A 23,688-nucleotide genomic window follows, 5' to 3' on the forward strand; every position below is an offset into this window, starting at 1 on the left:
TCTCCAAAGGCAGGTAAAACAGTGTTAGCCAGGTTGATGGAGTCTCAGATATGGCACCAGTTTCAGGCTTTGTGGCTTTGTAGAGGGAGAGTCCGGGAAAGCAACAATGGCCTTTGTTTGCCTTGATGCCAGTGACTTCAGTTTCTTCCAGTATGTCACTGGTGCCTTTCAAGCTACTACCCTAGTGCCAGAGCTCAAAGGGAGTGAGTCTGAGTAGGTGAGAGTCCATGTGTGGGTACTGCTTGGGGCTCCTGCATTTTCTTCCACCAACTCGATCTCTGCTGGTTTTTCCAACTGGAAGTTGTGGGGACGTCCCTTCTTGGCATTGGAACCCTGGGCTGGGGGGTGGTGTGGGGCTGGGACTCCTTACTCCTGAGATATCCCTTGAGAATTTTTATCCACCACACGTGGGTATGGGACCAGCCCATTCCATGTCTGCACCCCTTCTACCAGTCTGGATAAATGTGGTTTAATTCCGTAGTTGTTAGACTTCCATTCAACTCTATTTCTCACAGTTCTAAGTGATAGGTGTTCTATATTTTAGTTGTAATTTTGATGTGGTTCTGTGAAGAGGCAAGCCATGTCTGTGCTTACTCTGCCATCTTGACCAGAAGTCCCCACTGGTGTATTTCAAATAAAGTTATCTTAGCTCAGGTTACTGTAACAAAATACCATAGGCTGGCTAGCTAAAACAACGGGAATTTATTTTCTTATAGTTCTAGAGGTTAGAAGTTCAAGATCATGGTGCCACCATGGCCAGTTTCCGGTAAGGCCTCTCTTCCTTGCTTGCAGATGGCTGCCTTCTTACTGTGTCCACACATGACAGAGAGGGAGGGGTTAAATGTGGGGAGCAGAGTGGGGATGGGGAATTTGTGTTCTGTAGTGCCTCTACTTCCAAATTTGCTCACTAATCCTATTATGCAGGCCCCATCCTCATGACCTCATCCAAACTGAATTATCTCCCAAAGGCCCATCTCTAAATACCATCACAGGAAGGGTTAGGGCTTTACGATAGGAATTTTGCCCAGGACACAGTTCAGTCCATAGCTAAAGGAGTATCGGCAAACTGTTAGGGTCAGAAGCCAGACAGCAGTGTGCTGATGAGCATATGGAAAATACAGCAGAAAACACAGGCTACTCATGAGAGTTGGCAGTAAAAGGCTGATGCTTTTATGAAAGTAACTTTTGGAAAAAGAAAGAAAATCTCACTGGGAAACAAAAAGATCTCATGTTTAATTTGCTTAGACATCTTCCACCCGCACCCCCACCCAGATCCAAAATGAGCTACTGATGTATTTTTCCATTTCCCCCATCCAACTATACAATCTCAAGTCAGATGAGCATTTTAAAAAGCTACTTATAAGATACAGTTAAGTGAAAAGGCACATATTACAAAACAGTGTGCACTATATGATCCAATTTGTTTAAAATATTCATGAATAAAAATTTTTAGAAGGCCATACATACAAAATCTTCATTGTTTATTCCTGGAGATGGGATTCAGGATGCATTAGGCAGGGTTCAGTTAGGAACACAAACTTCACTGGATGATGTTTCAAGTAGAAAGGATTTACTCTGGGCAGCTTTGTGCTAGCAAAATCACTGGAAGGGCCGGAGAAGAAAAGGGTGGTTGGAGGCCCCCAGGAGCTGTCAGCTTTGCCATCACAGCTGTGGCCCCTCAAAGATCAGGGAACTGCTGCTTCCTTCACAGCTGCCCACAGCTCCAGGGTCTGACCAGTTAATGCAGGACCTCCTGTCACCAAAGCCTGTACATCATCTGCAACCAATACGGCCCGAAGGACAATGTCTCCCTCTTCCCTTCTGTCTCCCAAATACATGGGAGTGCATCTCACTGGCAGAACCCACATGTTAAGGGAGTCTGGGAGGTAGCCCCAGGGTCCAACCCCTTTGATTCTGCAGAGTGTGCGAAGAGGGGGTGGGAAATGTATCAGGTGCCAGACAATATTTATGATAGTCTACTCTCTTTGGCTACTTGACCACCATACATATTCCCTTACACTTACATCCCCAAATTGCAATAGTAGTGGACACCAAACGTCTGTAACTATCTCTCATTCGAATATAAATGAACTCACCTCACCAAAATGGGAAACCCAAAGTCTCATCAGCTATTGCATCCATTGTTAAGTGGTCACTCCTCTCCTAGTTCACTGTCAAATCCACCTAGATACCATGTAACCTACTAATAGGGAAACTCAAGAGTTAAAGAGTTTAGTCTTAGTTTGATAGGCTTAAGTGACTAATGCATGTGGAAGGCTGTTATTCCAGGAACTGGAATGCATGACTTAAGAGACTCAAGGAGGTCACAAGCAATTCAACCTTTGTACCCCAGGGGGTCTGCAATGCAGATAAAGAATTGTTGATCAACACATAAGGAAGTACTAGGAAAATCACCCAGGACTTCAACTCTTATCCAATTAACCCTTTCCCCAACCCCCTTACTTATCCTTTCTTCTTCTAAAAAGGTCAGGTTGAGATGAGATGTTAAGACAGTTTTTCAGGGTACATAACTCACCGTCTTCGCAGATCACTGGATCTGAATAAAGTGCCCATGAAGATTCAATCCTTGTCTCTACTTATTGGTTCTGGAAGTGGCAGGCAGCATGAATGCTGACTTGATATTTATAACTACCTTCTTCTAGGTTGTTCTAATGTACAAACTTTTACCACTGGGCAGTTTCTAGGAGGTAGGCTAGAGAATCCCTTTGGCTCCAGACATTGTCACCATTGCCCTATGGGGCAGCAACAATCCAATTTCCTTTCTGAAAGTTAGGACCCCAGCCAGTATAGTAACTCTTTATTGCCAAGAGCCTGGTGGCAGTCAATGGAATCATTGTTGTATTCTTTGGTGGAGTCACACTTTCCTTGGGAACAAAGACTTCTAAACTAGCAGAGCTTAAAAGTTGCAAGAATGAGAAGCAACAATTTTTTAAAGTGGGATTTTAGGTATACAAATGAGAGGAGCCGCTTCTACTTCCACCTTTTGGTCTCTGGACCCTCCCAAAAAAGGTGGAACCACATACTGTTGTTGGTTGGGAGCATCTACTATGTTTCCAGGGCCCTGAAAAATGTTCATCTCACAAATGGTAATGTATTATGTATTGAATTGGGTCCCCACCCCACCCCCTTGTATGTCGCAGCCTACCCTTCAAAGCAATGGTATTTGGAGATGGAACTTTTGGAAGATAACTAGGTTTGATGAGGCCATGAGGGTGGGGGCCTCATACTGGGATCAGTGACCTATATTGTAAAAGAGATAGAGAACTTGCTTCATCTCTCTCCCCTGCCATATGAAGATGAAGACACAGTGAGAAGGCAACCTTTTTTAAATGAGGAAAAGAGCCCCCAGTGGGGAACTGAATTGGCTGGCACCTTAATGTTGGCCTACCCAGACCCCAGAACTGTGAGAAAAAATTCCTGCTGTTTAAGCCACCCGATCTGTAGTGTTTTGTTACAGCAGCCTGGGCTGACTGATCATACACCGTATTTTTCGGACTATAAGATGCACCTCCCAAATTTGGGAGGAAAATGGGGGTGTCTTATAGTCCAAATGTGGGTTACCTGGCTTGTGGGAATGGGGGAGGGGAGTGGCTGTGGAGCGGATTTTTCCCCCCTATTTTCTGTCTCTAAAACCTAGGTGTGTCTTATGGTCTGGTGCGTCTTATAGTCTGAAAAATGCGGCACCTTCACAAATCCCCACTCTGACTGATGGACTATAGGTTTTTGGGGGTCTCTAGGGGCTATCATCAGCTCAGAGACAATTATCACCCCACCACTGTTATTATCTCTTTTCCCCACTGCACAGTCTCCCTCTTACGTCTCTTTGGAAGGGGAGAAGGAAGGCTGACTGTGCCCACTTGTGGTGGGGTTGTACATGTCTTCCCCTTCATCCCAGGCGCTCTGGGTCAGTGTGCTGGACCAGGCAAAGGAAACTGGATAAGAGGCCCCCAATCTCCACTGCAGCGGCAAGTCAAGTCTCTGCTCACCAGACCGGAGTTTTCTGACTCAGAAAGATCAAGTCAACCTTGCATAGGCTGCCCATGCAGACTCGTCCGAGAGAGCCTGTGCCCAACGAGCCGGGATGAAAGATCTCTACAGGTCAAACCTCTTCGATCACTACTGTTGCCCTGTTGCCCGACACAGTGACTGCAGGAGTTACGTGACATCAAAGATCCCATTTTAACGATGTCATCTCCCCCCCAACATCCTCACTCTCCAGGCCTCTGGACTCCTATATTACTCTATTGTAGTTCTGGCATTTCAACATTGTTTAATGTAGTCCACCATTGAGTCTACTTTTCAGTTAATCAAACTACTGGAACTAACATAGTGAATCCAGAATTTCTGGTAGGAATAGTCCTATCAATAAATTTGCCATCAATCCGACACTGCATTCCTCTCTCCCTGGACTAGAACCCATAGGTCCTAATCCCACACACATTGTCCCTAAATTTTGGTGACTATAAATGAACAAAATCTTAGACATCTTTTCATATTTTAGCTGTGTCTTCGCAGGTTGGAATTTCTACTTATCTCTCTGGGGCAGGATGAAATATAACTCCTTTTAGGCCTAAAAGAGGAATGGAGTAGCAGTGGGACAGGGACATGCCTAGCACCCTGCCTGGGATCACATGGCTACGGAGTCTCCCAGCAAGGCAGCGCAGCCTTGTCTGACAGGCGGAAGGACTTCCTCTGTGAGAAGGGAAGCTCAGTGTGGTTTGTAAGGCTCTAGGAATCTGGACTTCAATCGACCCAATTGTCTCCATTCAAATTCTCATCATTTTATCTTTCCCTATCGATGCTTGCTTACTCTTTACCTAAGAGAGCTGATGTGGCTGTGACTTCGAACTTCGACTTACATTGGAATTCAGCATCCTGCAGTGTTTGAGTCTTGGCTACGTTAGTCTTATGGCTATGAGATGGGACAGTATCCTAGGGAAGTCACAGAAAGTCCCCAGTTCTCTGAATGTGAACTGACATAAAAATTGAAAATGAATACTGACATTTTCTTTTTTTAAGCAATTCAGTATTGCTTAAGTGTGGCTATACCACAGTTTACATAAACTTAGTCCCATACTAACAGTTTTTCAACTTTTCTAATAAATTCCTAAGTCAGACTCAGATTGAAGTGACAAGAAAGTCTGCCAGCATTGTATGTGACTATATGACAATCAATTCTCTAGACCCCGGATGTGCTAGGGCAGTCAGAACTTGTCCAAGGTCTATGGATGCTACTGAGCCTACCGTAGAATCTCAGGATCTGAGGGCAAAAAATTGCCTGGTGTGCTGGGGGCTGGGGCGATGCCTTAGCCCCAGGGTTCAGAGGACAAGAAGAGCCTTGTCTCACTGGCCCACATGTCTGCATGTGTTCCAGCCCTTCAGGGAGTCACTTCAAGGAGGGACCAGCTCATTTACATAATGAAAACTGGCAGAATTTAATGAGACATCTGCACAGATATAATTTTCCTTTAAATTAAAGGCACGAATAAATGTTTATGGTCAAGAAGCTTACTGTATTTTCACATGAAGCAGTTTGGCCATGATAATCAATTTAAGCGTCCTGAAATTGAGTTTTCCAGGTGATGTGTGATGCGTTTTTTTCATAACTCACTGAGCCCATTTGCCGTCCTTTATCCTCAAGTGTTTAAAGTGCAACATGTTTTAATGAAAATTACAAATCTGCCAGCTTACTCTATCAGCCTCCTTTAACTCTGCTATAATTGTTTCTTTGGGCTGAAAGTTCTTCTCTGCTCATGCATTACTAACCTACAATCACTCTGAAGAGCAGGATACAATTTAAAAGTCTTGAGGTTCTGAATTAGAATATGAAATTTATTGTGTGGCTCCAGTTCAGGGCACATGTTTCCATGATTTTGCCCAGGAAACACAGGCCCAAATGCACCCTCATCAAGGAGCCCTGTCATTACTACGACTCTCAGAGTTGGGAGAGAATGCATCCGAAGTTTCTTCTGACCCAGGCCTTCTAGGGGGAGAGTTTAAAGTAGCTGCCTCTAACGCTTGTAACTGTGGCTGGTGCAGACATTCAACGAACAAAGCACTCTCTCTCCATAGAGGGAGGAGCTTTCTTCAGGGCAATGCCCTGAGCACAGATGGGAAGATAACAGCTCTCATCCTCAGCTCAGTAAAAGTCACTTAAAGCAAAACCTCCCCCCTGAACAGCAGGGCAGACGCGCCAAGTGCTGTGTGCAGGACACTTGGGGCCAACTGACTGATAAGCAAGGAAGAAGCAGTCCCTTAACATTGAGCACAGCCCTTTCCCTAGTGATGGATCGAATCTTGCCCACACCTTAGGAATTTGTAAGAGGCTAAGTCCACGTTGGTAAATTAACTTGAGAAAAGCTAAAAATATTAGATTATCTAGAAGCCTATATAATGCTTAATTATAAGCCTCATTCCTAAATCTCTCAAAATCTCCCACGGAGGCACATGGTTTACACATCGAGAGCAAACCTGGTGAGTAAAAGGCGTGCTAGGGATGCTGGTCTCTCAGAAAGAGGGGCTCCATGTAGAACTTGTTAATAAAGCATCTTACTCAACTTCTGATTCCACACCCTAATAAACTGACGATTCCAACTGCCACCCTTAATTAGAGCAGAATAACAAAGGGGAAAACACATGGTGAACAAAGCAAAGAGAAACTACTTTATCAACCGTAAAAGTCTGAGTTACAAATAAAACATCATTACAATTCATAGGGGCAGCTTCAACACAAGGACGCAGGCTACAGCCCAGAGGGGCAGAGAGAAAGCATGCCGTGAAGGCTACTACCTGATGGTGGTGCCTTGCAAACGGTCTATCTTCTTATTGAGCTCAGCAATGATGCTGTGGAGCTCCGTGATGCGCTCCTCATATCGAAGCGTCGTCCGCTCCTGGACATCCTCGTGCTCTCTCATGAGATGGGACTGTTCACACTGGAATCAAGAGAACAAGAAATGCCAGTGAAGTGACGCACTGATAGGCCAGTGATTCTAAGTTTCATGCCTTCAAACCATCACAAGCTCAACAATGAGCACGCCCCAAACAGAACATGCGCCTGCTCACTGACCAGCAAATCCCAGGAGACGCAGCAACAGCTGTTTGACAACGCCCTGGTAACCGCCTGTGTCTCTGCGTCTCTAGCGCTCATTCTCTCTTTGGGGAAAGATCCCTCTGCCACTGCATACGACCTTTGTGGGACTATCCGAGTCTCTTCTTTTTCTTAGCCAAAAAGTGGACAAGTGGCCCACACGGTCCTTCAGATACCTTCTTTGGGAATTTGAGTCGAGTGCATGGACCCAGGGTTGCTTGGAGTTGATTCACCTGACTGAGGGTCCTGGAGAGACTGTCCCTTAGTTCTTGCTCTGTATGTCTTCAGAGCTTCCTTCCCAAGCTCCTTTACAACTGATCAGTTTCCCATTTACCCATTCATTCCTTTTTTGCTGAAGTCTGCCGGGTCCTGTTTTAGTTACTTTTCAACCAAAGAATCCTGAGTGGTGTGACACCATTGCTCATTTGCCTGGCTCCCTGCAGACTTAGTGCTTTCCAATATCCTTTCCTACAAGACCCTAAACTCCTGGAGGGCAGGGGCTGGGTATCCTCATGGCTTAGCCTGGCCCCTGGCGTACGGCCTGGTTCCCACGGACGATCTGGAAGTGTTACGGAATGAAGAAATCACAATGTGTCACAACGTCATGAAGGCTGCTTTGCAGAAACAAGGACAAAAAAGGCTGAGGAACTTCCCTTGCTCAGCATTTGATGGACTAAGAGGCAGCAGATGCTATAAAAAACATTTTTGTTGCCAGAGTTTAAATCCTAAGGAACCCATGCACCTCCTTCATTTCCCTCCTCTCCTCACAACCCCCGCCAGTCACTGTGCGTCTCGTTTCATTTGCATAACAATAAAACAGTCATTCCTGAAGGAACAAGGAGTCGAGCTTATGCTCCTATCTACTACCTTCAGCCCTGATTAATTTCCTGTCCAGCAGAGGAATTTTAATTTCATTTTCAGCAAGGTTTCCTAATGCCAAGACCATATGTACGTGCCAGCTTTGCACTTCCAGGGCTGGTGGCAGTCAGGCGAGGGGAAGACTTCTCATCTTTCCCTCCAGCGTCCCCCCTTCCCTAAATCGGCTAGGCTCCCAGTGGAGTGACACAGAGCTCCTGCCACGGACGAAAAGCCTTCTAAGATAAGCAGAACACTACACCAAGCCCGTCTCCATACTGAAACACAAGCACTCAGCAAAGAAGTCTGATCAATACATTCAAATCACGGCAAGGACCACAGAGCTCTGAAGACAACCCTCAACCAACTGCTTGATCAGTATTAATGGGGTAACCTCCTGGGGGCTGCTCAGAGCTCCATAAACAAGATCAGACGCAACAAGGTTGATGAAAACAGATTTTTGTGACATAGGTAGTTACTTTCAGAGAAATGGTGATATGACTTTGGTGCTCAGTGACAACCTGAAACACCCAGCGACCTCCACTCAAAGTCACACACACAGGAAATACGTGGAACCAGAGGTGAGGATTCACACCGGGCGAAAGCCACTTCAACACAGAAACTTTCCTAAACAGAAAGATTCTGTGACAGGCCACAGATTCATAACTTTCAATGAAGTTATGCCTTTTTCCTCCACAATCCAGCACACTTTAAAAGGGACAACAGCAGTACACAAAATGACGTGTCTCAAAGACGTGGAAAAGCACATTTCTCTGGAATATACCAACAGCAGAACACTGCTGCTCTCCGTCCGAGCAGAGTATCTATGGGCTTTTGCTGTTGGGCTTGACTGCCGTCTTCAGACTGCGTGTGCGCCTGTGTGCATGGCAGGCGCGCGCCTAGTTGCGGACACTCATGGGAAGGGCACTGATTCCGGCTCCTGCAACAATGGCAGGATAAGGCCTGGTCTCGGTTGGGCCACGACCCCTGCCCACACTGCCAGCTGGCTGGTTCCGCTTCCGTTTCCATGTTCACTGCTCCGGGGCTGCAGACTGCTGTGAAGTGCTTTCCTGTGCAAACTCAACGAGCTCTCACTCTCCCTTAATTCGCCCTTCTTCTTCTTTCTTTACAGTCTTTATAGGTCAACAGAGTATTAAGGCAGACAAGAAACTTCAAAACTCACTTTAAAATGAAGAGGTGCAAGTGTGTACACAAGTAAAAGGCGTGTGACCCATTGATAACCACGGAGACAACTCTGGGCGTCCCTGTGGACGGCCATGAGCTGCCTAAGAGGTAAGATCCGACGCAGCTGCCCAGATCACGGGGGAATCAGGAGCGTGATGCTGGTATGTACAGCTCCACCCCTGACTCTAGCTGCGAAGTCTGCCTGGAGGGTGTGATTATGAACCAGAGACAGCGGGAAGCCTGATAATTCAGTCGGATGGAAAAGTGCTTATAGCTGAAAGAAGTAAAAAGACTTACAAGGTATGTTGGAAACTTAGGGGTTCACCTAGGAGTAACAATAAGAATATATTGAAGAAAAAGTTTCTTAGCTGACGGCAAAGATATCTGCTTTACATTCCTATATTTTCCCAAGAGGAGGCTTTAAAAACATGGTGAAAAGCCTCTATAATTTAACAGGTATGTTTTGAGTCCCCATAGTATCTGAGACATGGTGCTGCGTGCTCGGTGCCATGGTGGAGGTCACTGCGTTGCCCACTGGGAAGGGAACTCTGGCCGCAGCTGTTGGGTGGCCTTCTCTGCTGGAGACTAAGGAACATGGACAGAAGCGGGAGTCGGGGGAGAGGAGATGGTTGGAATGGCACCGAGGGGTCCTTTCCCAGTGACAAGAGAATACTGGAAAATAGTGATCAAAACTCCTAGCCTCTAGATCAGTCATTTTCCACCTTTTCCATCTCACGGCACACATAAACTAATTTATAAAATTCTGCAGCACACCAAAAAAATGTAGGTTTTGCTGATCTGACAAAAATAGGTATAATTTTGACTCATTCATACAGGATACCTATTATTGTATTAGTTGTTGTCAGTTTTTTTTAATTTGACAACCTATGGGAAAAGAGTTCAGCTCCCCTGACTAAATAGTCAGGTATTGAATGTTTCAAAAATTCTTGGGGCACACCAGTTGAAAATCGCTCCTCGAGATGAATGACTGGTTGAGAAGGCATTGCTTAAGGTTCATCTGTATAAGTCACCATCCCCTTCAGGCATCTCATTAAACACCTCCCCATTCTGTGCACACTCATTGTGTGCAGCCAAAGATATGTAAAAGCACAGGTCTCCCACTTCAGTGAAAATCCCCGGGGCTCTTCCGAGCCCTGGTGCGAGGGAAAGCAGAGCAACTCCCACAGGGCAATGGTGCAGGAAGAAACAAGTCATCACCTGCAGGAGCCAAAAGAACCCCACAAAACACCCTTGTCAGACCTCCCATTAAACCTCCCACGAGCCAACCCCAGGAATGCGGCGCTTCAGTGTAGAAGTGGAAGAGCAGTGGGCGGCACCCAGGACGGACAAAGCCACTCTGTGCTCATGGTGCCTTCCCGCCCTGAAGACCCCCCACTCGGGCAGGACTGGCCTGGAAGAGGGAGACCCAATTCTGTCATCACACTCCAGGGCTGTTATTAGCCTGGTGCCTTTCACCACCCCGAACTCCCACAACCTGTGAGAGCATTCTGAACCTGGGAGGTGTATGATTTTGGGCATTCTGTTTTCAAAAGACAGAGGCTAGGTCAAGCTCGATACCACACCTCCATATAAGGGTCACCTATGGCAGGTATCCTAGGTAAAGCCTCATTCGAGAAGATAATATAATGATAACCATAGAGGAAAAAGGGGCATCACTTCTATAATTACCACTTAACATTTGCACAAAATGTTCAGTTTTTAAATTAAAATATTCGACATTTTTTAAGAAATGAAAAAAAGGCATCCAGTTTTTCATAAGCTGTTAACACAACCTTTTCAAGTGATGTTCATTTCTATCCAGTACTTCCTGATGTATCTGAGGCTCCGTCAGTACCAGTCTGTGGGGTGCACATCACATAAGTATCCCCACCCCTGTAGTGGCCAGCAGGGGCCTTCACTGAGACTGGTCCACCTCCCTCCATATACATGGTCAGGTTATACTGCCCTTAAGCTAGATATGGCCGTGTGACTTGTTCTGACCAATGAGGTACGAGTAAATATACATCATTTTTGACGTGAAGCCTTTAAGAGCTTCTGCAGGATTTGCTTCATTCCCTGCCCCAGGCCATGGCTGCTGGCAGCATTCCAGATGGCAGAGCCCATCAGCTTGGGAGGCCGGTGGGGGCAAAGCAGCAGAGAGTCTCCTGCCAGGCCCACTGAGCTCCCGGCAAGAGGAAATAAACCTCTGATATTTTAAGCCACTAAAACTTGGGGTTGTTTGTTAATACTGCATATCCTGACGATACAACCATTTTATCAACGAAAACAGACTAAATGTAAAGTGATCAATTTATTTCTTACAATCCAGGTAACAAGCAGAAACTCTCATTCCTGTTTATGGCATCAAGGGGTTGAAGCTTTAAGCTGTGAAGCCACAATCTTTTCCCCTCTACTCCCTTCCAGCTTGTGGCCTGTCTCCTCTTTGCAATTTGTCTGAAGATCCCAAGTGACAGCAGAGAGGTGCCACCCTAATCTCCTACTCTGAGTCACTTCTGGTGAACCTCAGGAAATAATGACTGTTGTGCCTGCAACACCAAATGAGAGCTAGGAACCCCAGCAGCTGGCTCCTCGACCCCTGGGAGCACCGGCACTGCAAAGTAGGCACAGGGGGGATAAACCGGGGAATTCTAAGTCCCTCCAGCTTCCCCCAAGCCACCAGGGTCAATTATTCAGTGACAACTTCCTTAACGAGGAGCAATGGCAGCTTCTTCCAGCAAAACTTACAAGTGAGGAATTATTTTCTTTATCTAACTCTACAGAAAAATCCCATACAATTTCAGCTGAACAAAATAAGAGATGGTTTCAAGCAACATGCTACTGCTTTTTTTTCCCTCAGTTATTCTGGTAATTGTATCCAGGGTTCTCCTTCCTCCCAGCCCATGTTCAATTTTTGACTGATCCTACTGCACAGCAAAGCCAGAGCGCCTGCTGTGAATTTCTGGAGGTCAGTATCATTAAGAGTGTGGATTTCTCCTCCAACTGCAGACTTTCAGTTTGAAAGGCAAAGAAAAAAAGACTGAGATTGAATATGATGAGATTTTGTTTTTCTTGAAATTTCACTGAGACTTCAGACATACAGCCTAAGCTCCTTCTCTAGGCTTCAGTTCGCTCCATCTGGACGAGGGAGCAAATCAAAAAAATCTATATAAATACTGTGTCTAGCCACATAAATTGATGAAATTGCCTACATGCAAAATGTTTAGTAAAAACAAGCAGCATCACTATTACAACCACCAAGAATAAAGCCCTTTAGGCTCATCTCTGCTAATGGAGCAACCAGGGACAGAGCTGTGAGTCAGCCTTGAGACACAGGCTGGCCTGAGAACTTGAGCCCTTGTTGGAAAAACCCCGTGCAATGTGGTGATGCTGAGGAGCTTTACGGTTTTGTTAATGTTCTTCACTGGGTTTTATCTTACTCCACAGAGGCCACGGATCTTTAATCATCACATTAGTCTCAGCTGTCAAACCTAAGAGCATTATGAGCTCCCCTCTTGAAAAATGCAACGCCATCATTAATTTGTTAACCCTTTCCACCCACCTGCGGAGGGAGTCAGTACTGCTTCCTTTTAAAATATGCTAAGGAGTCATGCTACTTTCTCAGGGTCACACTGGATTGATTGCAAGTAACTAGTCATCCCCATTTTAAGTCTTTGCCCAGGTTCTCCTGAGGGGAAGGTGGGAGGAACCGAGCCAACTAAACAAAGAGGCCCAGCACAAGCTGAAATGCCATGGATGAGCAAAACAGCTGTAACAGTTAACCAAGGAAGGGCAAAAACGAGGAGGAAGGGAGTGAGGAGGAAGGGAGTGAGGGGAGGATCGTGGCAGAGGAAATGCATGCGAACTACAGATTTAATGATCTCATACAAAAGAAAGGGAAAACACTCTCTCCACTACACTTAATAGAAACTGTTTATATTTTTTTCCCTAAAAGCCCGGAGATAGAAAATTCAGAAGACTTGCTTTCCAAGGACAGAGGGCTTAGAGAGAGAAAGTGTTCCTTATTACTAATGGCCAAGTTCAAAGGAGCTCACAAGTTTGTTTGAAATATCTCCTTCTGTAGTTTGTAAAAGACTGAAGTTAATTTAAAATAATTGTCAGTACTAAATAAATAGCAAATATGCCGGAAGCATCATTGAATCAGTGCTACACACAGTAGGATCTTTGCCAGTTCCCACAAGGCTGCTCCCCCCACAGGCTGATGTATGTTGGTGAAAATGCACATGTCTGCATCCCTGTTTTATTTGGGAGGGTAAAGATGTTTAAACCAAAATAACCTGTGCCCTTACCCCACTCCCTCCCAGGTCCCTTCTAGATGTTAAGGGCAACCTGGACAGCTTAAGAGACAATACAGGATTAATACAGCTATGGATTCCCATGAAACCTGGATTCAAATCCTGACTCTTGGTACTTTCTGGCTATATAATCTTGGGCAACAAACATATTCAAATTTCCTAAACCTCAATGCCCTCATTTGCTAAATGGGAACGTGTAATGGTGCCTATGCCAGAGGTCATTATGAGAATGCAGGTAAAGCACGTGGAATGTCTGGCATGCTGCCTGGCACACAGAGATAAAGAAACGTGGTCATTATCACCACTGATATAAGCTAATAGTGACGTTATTAATCAAATCCCTCAGAAAGCTGGGATGGATGGACTCTAAGGTGCCCCTACCATTCCTACGTCTCCTTTGGGTCACACCCTCTCACTGAGTCTGGGCAGGACCTGTGACTTGCTTCCAACTAATACAGTGTGTCCAAGGTGACAGGATGCCACTCCAATAACGACATTAGATTATATAAGATTCTGTCTTGTGAGCAGGCTTATTCTAGTCTTTCCCTGCATTGCTGGCTTTGAGGAAGCACGCTGCCATGAACCATATCAACACAAAGAAATTCTGCCAATGACATGAGTGAGCTCAGGGGAACTCTGCCCCAACTGACCCTCCAGATGAGCATTCAGCTCCGCTTAACACCTTGACTGAAAACTCACAGAGGACCCCGCAAGCTGGGCCTGGGCTCCTGAGGCACAGAAACCATGAGATAATAAATGTGTGTTGTTTAAGCCAGTACGGGTGTGACAATTTATTACACAGCAATGGAAAGCTGATAGAGAAGTACTTTGTCTTCCTCATCATATCAATTTCAGGCTCCTTCACTCAGCTCTTCCTTTCCCATCACTATGCTCCAAACTCCACACCAGGTGGATCTTATGACCACGTATAATGAACCTTCTTTTACTCAGTCAGTTCCCCTGTCACCATTAATAATTACTCCACAGATGCTGAAGCTTGTTTCTGATTATTTCAGAAGAACACACCCAAGATTTATATTTTACATTTCAGTTAATCATAACTCTGTAATATTTACAGAGCTGGTACAACTTACTAAAGCCACAGAGCATAAATTTATACATGAACTTGCACTTCCAAATTCTGGTAAAGCCTCAAACATGAATCATTTACCAAGGCACACAGCACAGAAAGCATGGCACAGTCATTCCACTGTTCTTATTTTTTCTTGCATAAATCTCGTCTTTATAAAAGGTATGAAACTGGTGGCAGGTCTGACTGCTTTTTCATGCTCTCTTCCCTGGGTCCCAGTATCTGAACTGGAAACACACCTCCAGTGCAAGGAACAGAGAATAATTCCCCCCCCACCCCAGGGAGTAATTTTTAAGTATATTTAGTGTAAGGATGCACACAAACAAAAGTTAATTAATGGCATTATGAAGTGACTATTGTTATTAGGAGTAAAACCAACCATCGAAAACAATTGCATGGGAATGTTTTGACCATAAATACATCAGAAGGGAGATGAATCGGTCCTTGACAGAGCAGAGAAAATGTGGCCCACTATCCCTTTACTATTCTCTACACAGCTGCTTTGTCTTTGCAGGCTTAAATTCTCAAGAAATACCTGCGTGGTCACCTTTTGAAATCCAAGTCTGTGGCACATGCCAGGTTCCAGTTAAAAACATTCACAATTTCTTTTCTTTTCCTTTTTAAATCTCGCCAACAAGAATTATTAACAAAGGTTGGCTTTAGAGGGTTGTAAAGTAGACTTAACACCATTGTATACTTTTCTTTAATTAAAAAAAAACCCTTTCTCTAAAAAACTTATGAAATAAAAGTATTTAGAAAAGTTATAATTCACCAGGGCCCACCAGTGAAACATTATAATGCTATCTCTCCAGTTTTTTTCTATCACATTTTTATTACTTTTATAATCAGAAGGCAAATATTTTAAGCAAAGTTTACATTTAAATTAAAACTGAGAACTCTTGGCCGTAGCGCACCCCATGTGAGGAAGGAACACCGGCAGTCTCGTGGGCGCTAAGCTGCTCATCTGCCCCGGGGGACGCAGTTAACTTCTCTGAGTGGCCTGGCACACGCGGAAGTACAGGACCTCAAATACAAAGGGTCTTTCCTCCCTACTCCTACAGACAGGAATACGAGACACGAGGTTTTGGAACTTTCCACAGGTCATTCTAGACTGAGAACTGCAGCAGCCTGGTTTTTCCATCTCTAAATTCCCACATAAAAACGCACGGTACACCTACACAGCACGGCCAAGCCCTAGAAACAAGGAGTCCCCTTGAACAACAAAACACAAGCAGGTAGAGACAAACCGCCACCATCCGCAAGACCTGAATGGTGTCTGTGTGGGCCGAGGCAGAGGGAAGCAACCAGGGTGACAGACCTGAGTCTTGGAAAAGCCCAAAATAACCACGAAATATACACAGGAGGGTGAAGAGGGCCAACTGGAGAACAGCGGCTAAAACCAGGAGGGCTTTTTGCCTAGAGTGAGTGAGCAAGGGGCCCACAGTAAGAACCGAAGGGACTAAATCAGCTAAACCCTATGAACTTCCAAGACTGATCCCAGGATTCCTCTCCAGGAGGAGGAACGGCTGGGAGTGGGTCAGAATGGAATGGAACGGGGTAACAGAGACAAGGAACAAACAGGTCCAGGTAGAACTAGGTGAAGGGAACAGAGAGAGCCAGGCAGTGTTGGAAAGCAGACCGCCACCGTTTGGATGATATGACAACAGAAGACTCAGCTATTTGAACTTAAAAAAATTTTTAAAAAGCCATCTTAAACCCTGCTCTCTGAAAGTTCAAGGAAATTATTTTTCACATAAAAATGAAAAGCAAAAGTACTGAGGTTAAATTCCATACAAAAGTTATAAGAAAGAAGAAGAGCAGAATAACATCCCTACAAACCATGGAGCATGCCATAAAGTAGACGAGAATGGGAAAAAAGCCCCACACAATTGCTTACTATTTCAAAATAAGTTAAAAGACTTTTAGGAAATAAAATGACAGAAGACATGAAAGAACATAAGTCATAATTCGAACACCTCAGAAGGTAATAGAACCCAGAAAAAAAATAGAAAGAAAATAAACGTGCATTTCAGAAATAAGACTAAACTAGGACGCACACGAGAGGGAATCAACACAATGTACAATGCCTCAAGAGAAACAGAATGTGGAGAACAGGAAGAACAAAGTACAAAGAGAGGGATGAAAGGATTTGAAATAGTGACAAATACTGAAGACGGGCAAAGAAAATCTAACATACAAATAATAAGCATCCTTGAAGAAGAAAAAGCAAGTTTTCTTGCTTTGGCAAAGGAACTAATGTTAAACACCAGCATTAAAAAAAAAAACCCTTACCTGAAATTAAAAATATTAATTTAAAAGTAAAGTCAAAACAATGCACAGCGAACTTGAGAACACCGAACCAGAATGACTAAGATTAAGAGTTACTCCAATAAATTACTGGACTTATGAAAAAAAAAAAAAAAAAGGAAAAAGTGCTGTAGATGTCTAGAATAAGTGTCTGTGAGAGAAAAGCAAGTTGTATTATTATTATTAAGACTTTGAGAGCAACACTCTGCCAAAAGAGAACTAAAAAAATATATTCAAGCAAAGAAAAGATGAGCCAAGGGTTTCATATCCATCAAAAATGCCTTTCAAGTATGAAGGGCACAGACACGTTGTTATGAACAGGGAAGAACTTGGAGAAGTGTCAATGCCTCCTCCCCGAGGAGTCTGAAAACAGAGGCGTGACACGGACACTGGACCGTGGCGAACACTAAACATGCGGTTACTTGCTGGAGGCTAAGAGGGAGAGGGTGTAAGATGCCATGGCCATGCGTCAGGCAGCGTGGACATAGTATGACTGCAAAAAATTGGGGAAATGAGAGCATAAAGAAACAGACACTTTCTAAAATTCTTCTCAGCAGCTATATTTGTCAAGGTAGTGTTAATATTATCCCAAGACTGTTTGCATATAATATGGAATAAAACGAATAGGCAATTATAACATATTCTAATTCAATCACCTTCTATAACCTTAAGAACCAGGATTTTTATTATGAAAAGAAAGAAGATACAGATACAATACAGAAGAAGCTAAGAACAAGTACCTGTAGTGTTCTCTGAGTAACTCAGCAAGGCCGATATGAAGGGCTGGTTTGGGGCTGCCTGATCCTCAACATAAGAAGCAAGGGTAAGGTAGAATCAAATTGGCTTTTACCTTTGGAAAATATGAAACCTGATAGGGCAATTCAGATTTTTTGTAATTTAAATAGGAGCAATAACTCCTATAGTATTTTTGGAGAGAATGGGAAGGAAAAGGTATAGGGAATAAGAAGCATAATTGGTAGGTACAAAATAGACAGGGGGAGGTTAAGAATAGTATAGGAAATGGAGAAGCCAAAGAACTTATATGTACGACCCATGGACATGCACTAAGGGGGGGACTACTGGAGGGAAGGGGGTACAGGGTGGAAGGAGGCAAAAGGGGGGAAAAAGGGACAACTATAATAGCATAATGAATAAAATATACTTAAGGTAAAAAAAAAAATAGTTACTTAGAAGCAACAGCACCTTTAGCACCCAGATTGTAGTCTTGAAATACCATTTTTTTGCCGAGTGAAACCAGCGCTACTTCGAGTGCGATTAATTTCAGGTTTAGGGAAAAAATGTACCAGGTGAGCCTGGAAAACTATGAGGCTCACATCGAAACACTCAGAAGCCAACCTGAAGAGGTTCTTACTGACCAAAGAAAAATACTATAATTTGAGTTTCTACAAGAAAAATAATTACAATGAATTGAAACCCAAATATGTTTAAATCCATAAGTTGCTAACAATATTCTAAAAATAATTAGGTACTTTCAGAGCATCATGGGCAATTAATTCATTATCTTGAAAAATGTTAAATAAATGAAAAGAATAAAGCATTTATTCTGCTTTTCCTCTATGAACTATACTATTGTTTCAACAAATCATTAATGATGAATGTTGTCTCTCGAAAGCAATTAATAACTAAGAAAGAATTAATAACTAAAAAAGAAATGGTCAAACTAAAGTATCAGGACTTGTAAGTCTTAACACATAAATGAACTTAGGCATGGAGTATCAATAGCTGCTAACATCACAGAAAGCAAGACAACTGGACATTATGTGCTGCCCAGTGAAGCAAACAAATACCCTGTAACATCACGCCAAAGGGTGCAGACATGAATCTGACTGAGCCTCTAGATCCAGCTGTCAATTTGCAGGACATACGGGGGACGGAGGACAGGGGGACAGGGCAACAGGGGGTCGTGGTGAACTGCACCATGAGTGTTCAATCAGCAACATCCAGACTGTGGAAACTATAGGTCAAGTGGCCAGGACTTAACAGATTAATCATAAAGCAAACACAGAACGGAGGAAAAACCTGTAAATTAAGAGATTTAAAGAAAACAGTTTTTGTTGTTGTTTTTTTTAATCCTCACCCAAGGACATTTTTTCATTGCTTTGAGAGAGAGAGAGAGAGAGCATTGATGTGAGAGAGAAACATTGGTTGGTTGCCTTCTGTAAGCATCCCGGTCAGGCATCGAACCTGCAACACATGTATGTGCTCTGACTGGGAATTGAACCCACGACCTTTTGGTTAAGGGTCAATGCTCAAACAACCAGCCACACCGTCCAGGGCAAAGAAAATGGTTTTAAACAGGCAAGACTAAACTTTACTGCCTGCAGATGTCAGTAGGAAACTAAAGAAACAGGGAAACACGAGTACAAAAGTCACAGCAGCGGTCACCTTCACGGGAGGGAGGGGGGATTGGGACGACCGGCAAGTTCTGTTTGTTGGCTGGACAGTGGTTATGAGAGTGTTTCCTCATTAAGCTATCCTGCGTTTTGTGGGAATTTCTATATCTTTGTTTTATCTCTCTCTCTCTCTCTCAAAATGCGCGCACGCACACACACACCCGTTAGAAGTCTTTCCAGATCCCTCACCTGTGCCTTGGCCAATTTCTTTTCCAGAAGGTCCCGTTCCCGCTCCGTTTGCTGCAGACGTTTATTAAGCTCCACTATGTCTCCTTTTAGTGATGCCAGGGCTGCCAAGTGGAGCTGCGGCGACAGAAAGAAAGGAGCGCAAGGTTAGACTCCTCAGCAGAAACTCATTTCCTTCCTTTCATTCCCTGTAATTAGTGTGATCATATAAAACATGTCTCATCTCAAATGGGATGCCTTGCGTGCTATTAATCTCAGGGGACAAAGGGCATCAATCAGGTGCCTTACAGGAAGCTGGGTTATATGATCACCCTAAACATAACAGGCGAAAACTGTTGTGTATGGGCAGTGAGAACTAATTTTGAATGGTCAAATCAGGGCAGAGAGCATAGCTCCTCATTTTAAGGGCTTTCCTTGAGTTCCTCAGCAAGGACACTATTCAGAGCTGATGTGCGGCTGCCTGATTTTCAACCTAAGAAGCAAGGATAAGGCAGAGCCAAATTAGCTTTTACCCTTGGAAAAATATGAAAGTTGTATAGGGAGATTCAATTACCCACATTGATGTGTGGACAATAGACAAAGGGCTGAGTTTTAAGAAAAAATGGGAGAGCTCGTTTCTTAAGATGGTCTCCTCTTAAAGCTGGCCTGTTAATTTCCTTGCCGGCACATTCTTCCTCACTGTCCCCCCGCCAGACTAGGCTGACCAGATGCTTCTGTGCTAGCAGGCCCTCTCTGAGGAGCAGAAACCAACCAAGAATCCGTCCAGATATCCTTCCCAGGCCAATTCTCTCACATTAACTGGAGCTAGAAAGAATATTCTATTGTCTTCTAAAGCCTTTATTTATTTTCTCTTAGAGAGAGGAGAAGGGAGGGAGAGAGAGAGGGAGAGAAACATCAATGTGAGTACATTGATTGGTTGCCTCTTGCATACCCCTAACTAGGGACCTGGCCCGCAACCCAGGCATGTGCTCTGACTGGGAATCGAACTGGAGACCTTTGGGTTTGCAGGCCCGTGCTCAATCCAGTGTGCCACACCAGCCAAGTCTAGAAAGAATATTCTTGACTGACAGATCTCAGAGGGGGTGGGGAGGATTGGAAGAGATAAGCCAAATAATATATGTGCATATATGCATAACCCTGGACACAGACAAAAATATGATGAAGGTGGGGGGAGGGCTGGGACAAAGTGATAAAATGGGGGCCATCTATAATAGAGTCAACAAGTTAAAAAGAAATGTTTCCCACTAGATTAACAAGGGGTAGGTACCATGCACTTCTGGGATCTCAAGTGCTCATCTTTCAAGTTCTGAACACTGAGCTTCAGTTGCACGTACACCTACCACATACATACACGTCTTCTGGGGCTTTGGGGGCCAATGGATGGGACTATCTCTAAGATCCATTCAAACACTAATCCCAGAGCAACACCACTTTTCAATCTTTGCTCTCTGAGTCACTACTTCTCATCCATCTTCACCATCAGTTCCAGGTGGAGCCCAGACCATTCCTTAGCTGGATTCCACATGACGTTTGGGTGACTGACTAGAATCAACAAACCATCCCTCTTTAGAGGTGTTTTGTTTTGTTTTGTTTTTTTAGCTTCTGCCAAGAAGGATTTAAAGTAAGGAGTGAGCAAATAAATGTGATCTTTAAAAATGGACACAGTACAACAGTATGTAATTCAACTTTGAAGATATTAATTTCAGGTTTAGAAAGATGCCCTTTTCTGCAACCTGCTCCATGCTCACCGCATGCTGTGGGCTGGCAGGCCTGGGGGAGGGGCGCTGGGAGGGAGGGAGAAGGAGATGCAGGGCAGGGACTGGGGTTTCAAAGCAGTTGTTTATGTTAGACTATAACAGCAGCGAAAGTGACTTCACTTAATTGCATCGGGGCTGCAAACCAACAGATCAATAGCTGATGTGAAATCAGGAATGCTTGAAATTTAAGAAAGGAAATGTCAGGCAATCTGGCGGTGTTTGCCTTCTCATGTAGGGCTCAGGCCACTCGGAAAAGGTCACTTTGGGTTTCAGAAACAAGATTTTTGATGAATTCTCAGCACAAATACCACCGTGTTCCCATTGTACAATCGTTTTGAGGCCGTTTTGCTTCCTGTGTGGTGGAGGGGGACACAAATTCACTCCCTTAGCAGCTGGGGTGACCCCTCCACCTAGGAACTGCCAATCGGAGGATCTCCTCCAGCATTGGACACCGTGCCCTATTATACCATCATGTCATGTCTTGGGAGAAGAGTCTCCACCTCGCTTCTGGGGATGAGGATAAAATACACAGAGAGCTGAGATATTCATTAAGAAACACAGGAGTGGGAAGGAGGACCCTATCTGCGTTAACCTTGTTCCTTCCCTTCTAATATGTCCCCAATTTCTGTGGGAAGGGGTTGCCTGATGGGGGTGGGAGAGAATTAGGTGGAAAAGTTGCCAGAAAAGGCTGCATACTCCACACTGCCTTCATGAACTGGGTCAGATGGAGAGACACCAGAGTAGTTACTTCCACCACAGCGCATGGCAGAGGGGGTCCAGGATGGGTCACTGCCACAGTGGAGAGCACTGGGCTTGGCGCTGATAACACCTTCTGGCCTCCTCGGCAGGTAAAACCCATGGGATGAGCATTTGGGGTGAGTCCTTCACGTCCCTGGATGGAAGATGCCTGTCCATAAAGTCAGAGCAGACCAGTGGTTCTTAACCTTCCTTGGGTCACAGATTCCTTAGAATCTCTTAAATATGATGGACCCTTCTCCTACAGAAGAGGATAAATTTGGGGTTCATGCATTTGTTCCACCCAATTATGGTGATAACACACTCTGGGATCTATCCATGAAGCCCAAGTTAAGACACATCTGGACCAGATGCCAGCTCTGTGATCCCACCTAAGTGCTGCAGACTGTCTCATACGTCACAACACGGAAGTGTGAGCGAGGAACAGCCCCGGCACCTGACAGCGCCCACTTCGCGTTTGCAGCCGAGTGACCGAAACCCGGAGACTCATTTGCCGACTCGAGGTCCTGTGGATCTCGCAGCGCCAGGGCCAAGGCCACCAGTGCCCTTTCCTCACTGCACGATGTTGTGTGTGACAGTAATTTTCAGGGTTTTTTAGGGATCACATTTTTACTTAAAATCATTCCCTGTATAAAAAAAATGAAAATGTAACAGAAAAATAAACCAGAAGGATAGCGTTTTAAAGGTTAGTGGTAGCCTCTGGGTGGTTTCAAACTATTTTTGGATACTTAAGGTTTTTTGATTCTTTTTTTAAAGAGAAAGACGTTTTTGTACTAGAGAAACAAAAGAGTTGAAATGGTATTTTCTGCACATGTAATGTAAGCTGCAGCATAAAAATTGTAGAGGGTTATTTTCCTTCCTCGCTGTAGCTCCCTTCTCATCCACCAGCTTTTCTGAGAGAAGGTGAAATTTAAAAAATGAGGTAGAATATACACATGCCCCTAATGTTACTGACAATTAGCAGAAGCCATAACTACAGAGGGAGGGAGGGAGCGGGAAGAACATTCGCCCACAAGTCACAAGATGTGTTGCTTGGAATGGAGCTGACAGGCCCCTCCCTTACCACCCGACGACTGAAAGGGAGATGCGTTGAGTCCCCACCACAAGGCAAGCTCCACACTCCCTGCGAACTTCACTTCAGCAGCTCTCCTTGCCTCACCTTTCCCTAACTCAGTCATCAAAAGCTGGCTAGCCCTCCGTTCTTTTGGGGTCTCACTTCCTCATCCTGCTGGAGCTGGTGGTAGCTCCGCAAATTCATAAGCTAGAGAGTCTGTGGGCAGTGCCACAAGCAGGACGACGGAGCCTGGGCACACACGTATAGAGGTCTTTCTGCGTAATTCTTAAAAGGAGTGACAATGAGTTTAAATCTCAGAAAGATAAATTTACCAAAACAACCAAAATTGACAAATATCTCTTCTATAATAGGACCATTACATATATATCATGTTGGAGGATCTTTTTACTTATATTCTGGTCCTGAAATGGCCTCCAACTTGAGGAAAGCTTTAGATGTGTGAGTATGAACTATGAAGTCCTATTAAATGAAGATGCTCCATTCGCCAAAGAGAAAGCAAATATGTGATGTTTGGAGCCTATGCTAGTCTCTTCCCCAACATATTTCTCTCTTAGACTCAGGAACAAGACCTTGATTTTTAGCTGGGCACACTGCAGCTCAGCTAAAGTGTCCTAGTTCTCAGCCTCCCCTGCAATTGGAGCT

At 44.4% G+C, this 23,688-nt stretch overlaps 1 protein-coding gene across 4 annotated transcripts in view; it reads right to left on the reverse strand.

Moving 5' to 3' along the window:
- MCC (MCC regulator of WNT signaling pathway) overlaps positions 1 to 23,688 on the reverse strand; it is a 393,316-nt gene that overhangs the window by 84,607 nt on the left and 285,021 nt on the right. For all 4 annotated transcript variants that reach the window (XM_024563292.3, XM_024563290.3, XM_024563289.4 and 1 more), the window contains 2 exons: positions 19,462 to 19,575; positions 6,811 to 6,953 (listed from right to left, as the gene is read on the reverse strand). In XM_024563292.3, the coding sequence (XP_024419060.2) occupies positions 6,811 to 6,953; positions 19,462 to 19,575 (257 nt within the window). The remainder of the gene's footprint in view (positions 1 to 6,810; positions 6,954 to 19,461; positions 19,576 to 23,688) is intronic.

The sequence above is a fragment of the Desmodus rotundus genome, chromosome 1, assembly GCF_022682495.2.
Source record: "Desmodus rotundus isolate HL8 chromosome 1, HLdesRot8A.1, whole genome shotgun sequence".
NCBI classification, from domain to species: domain Eukaryota; kingdom Metazoa; phylum Chordata; class Mammalia; order Chiroptera; family Phyllostomidae; genus Desmodus; species Desmodus rotundus.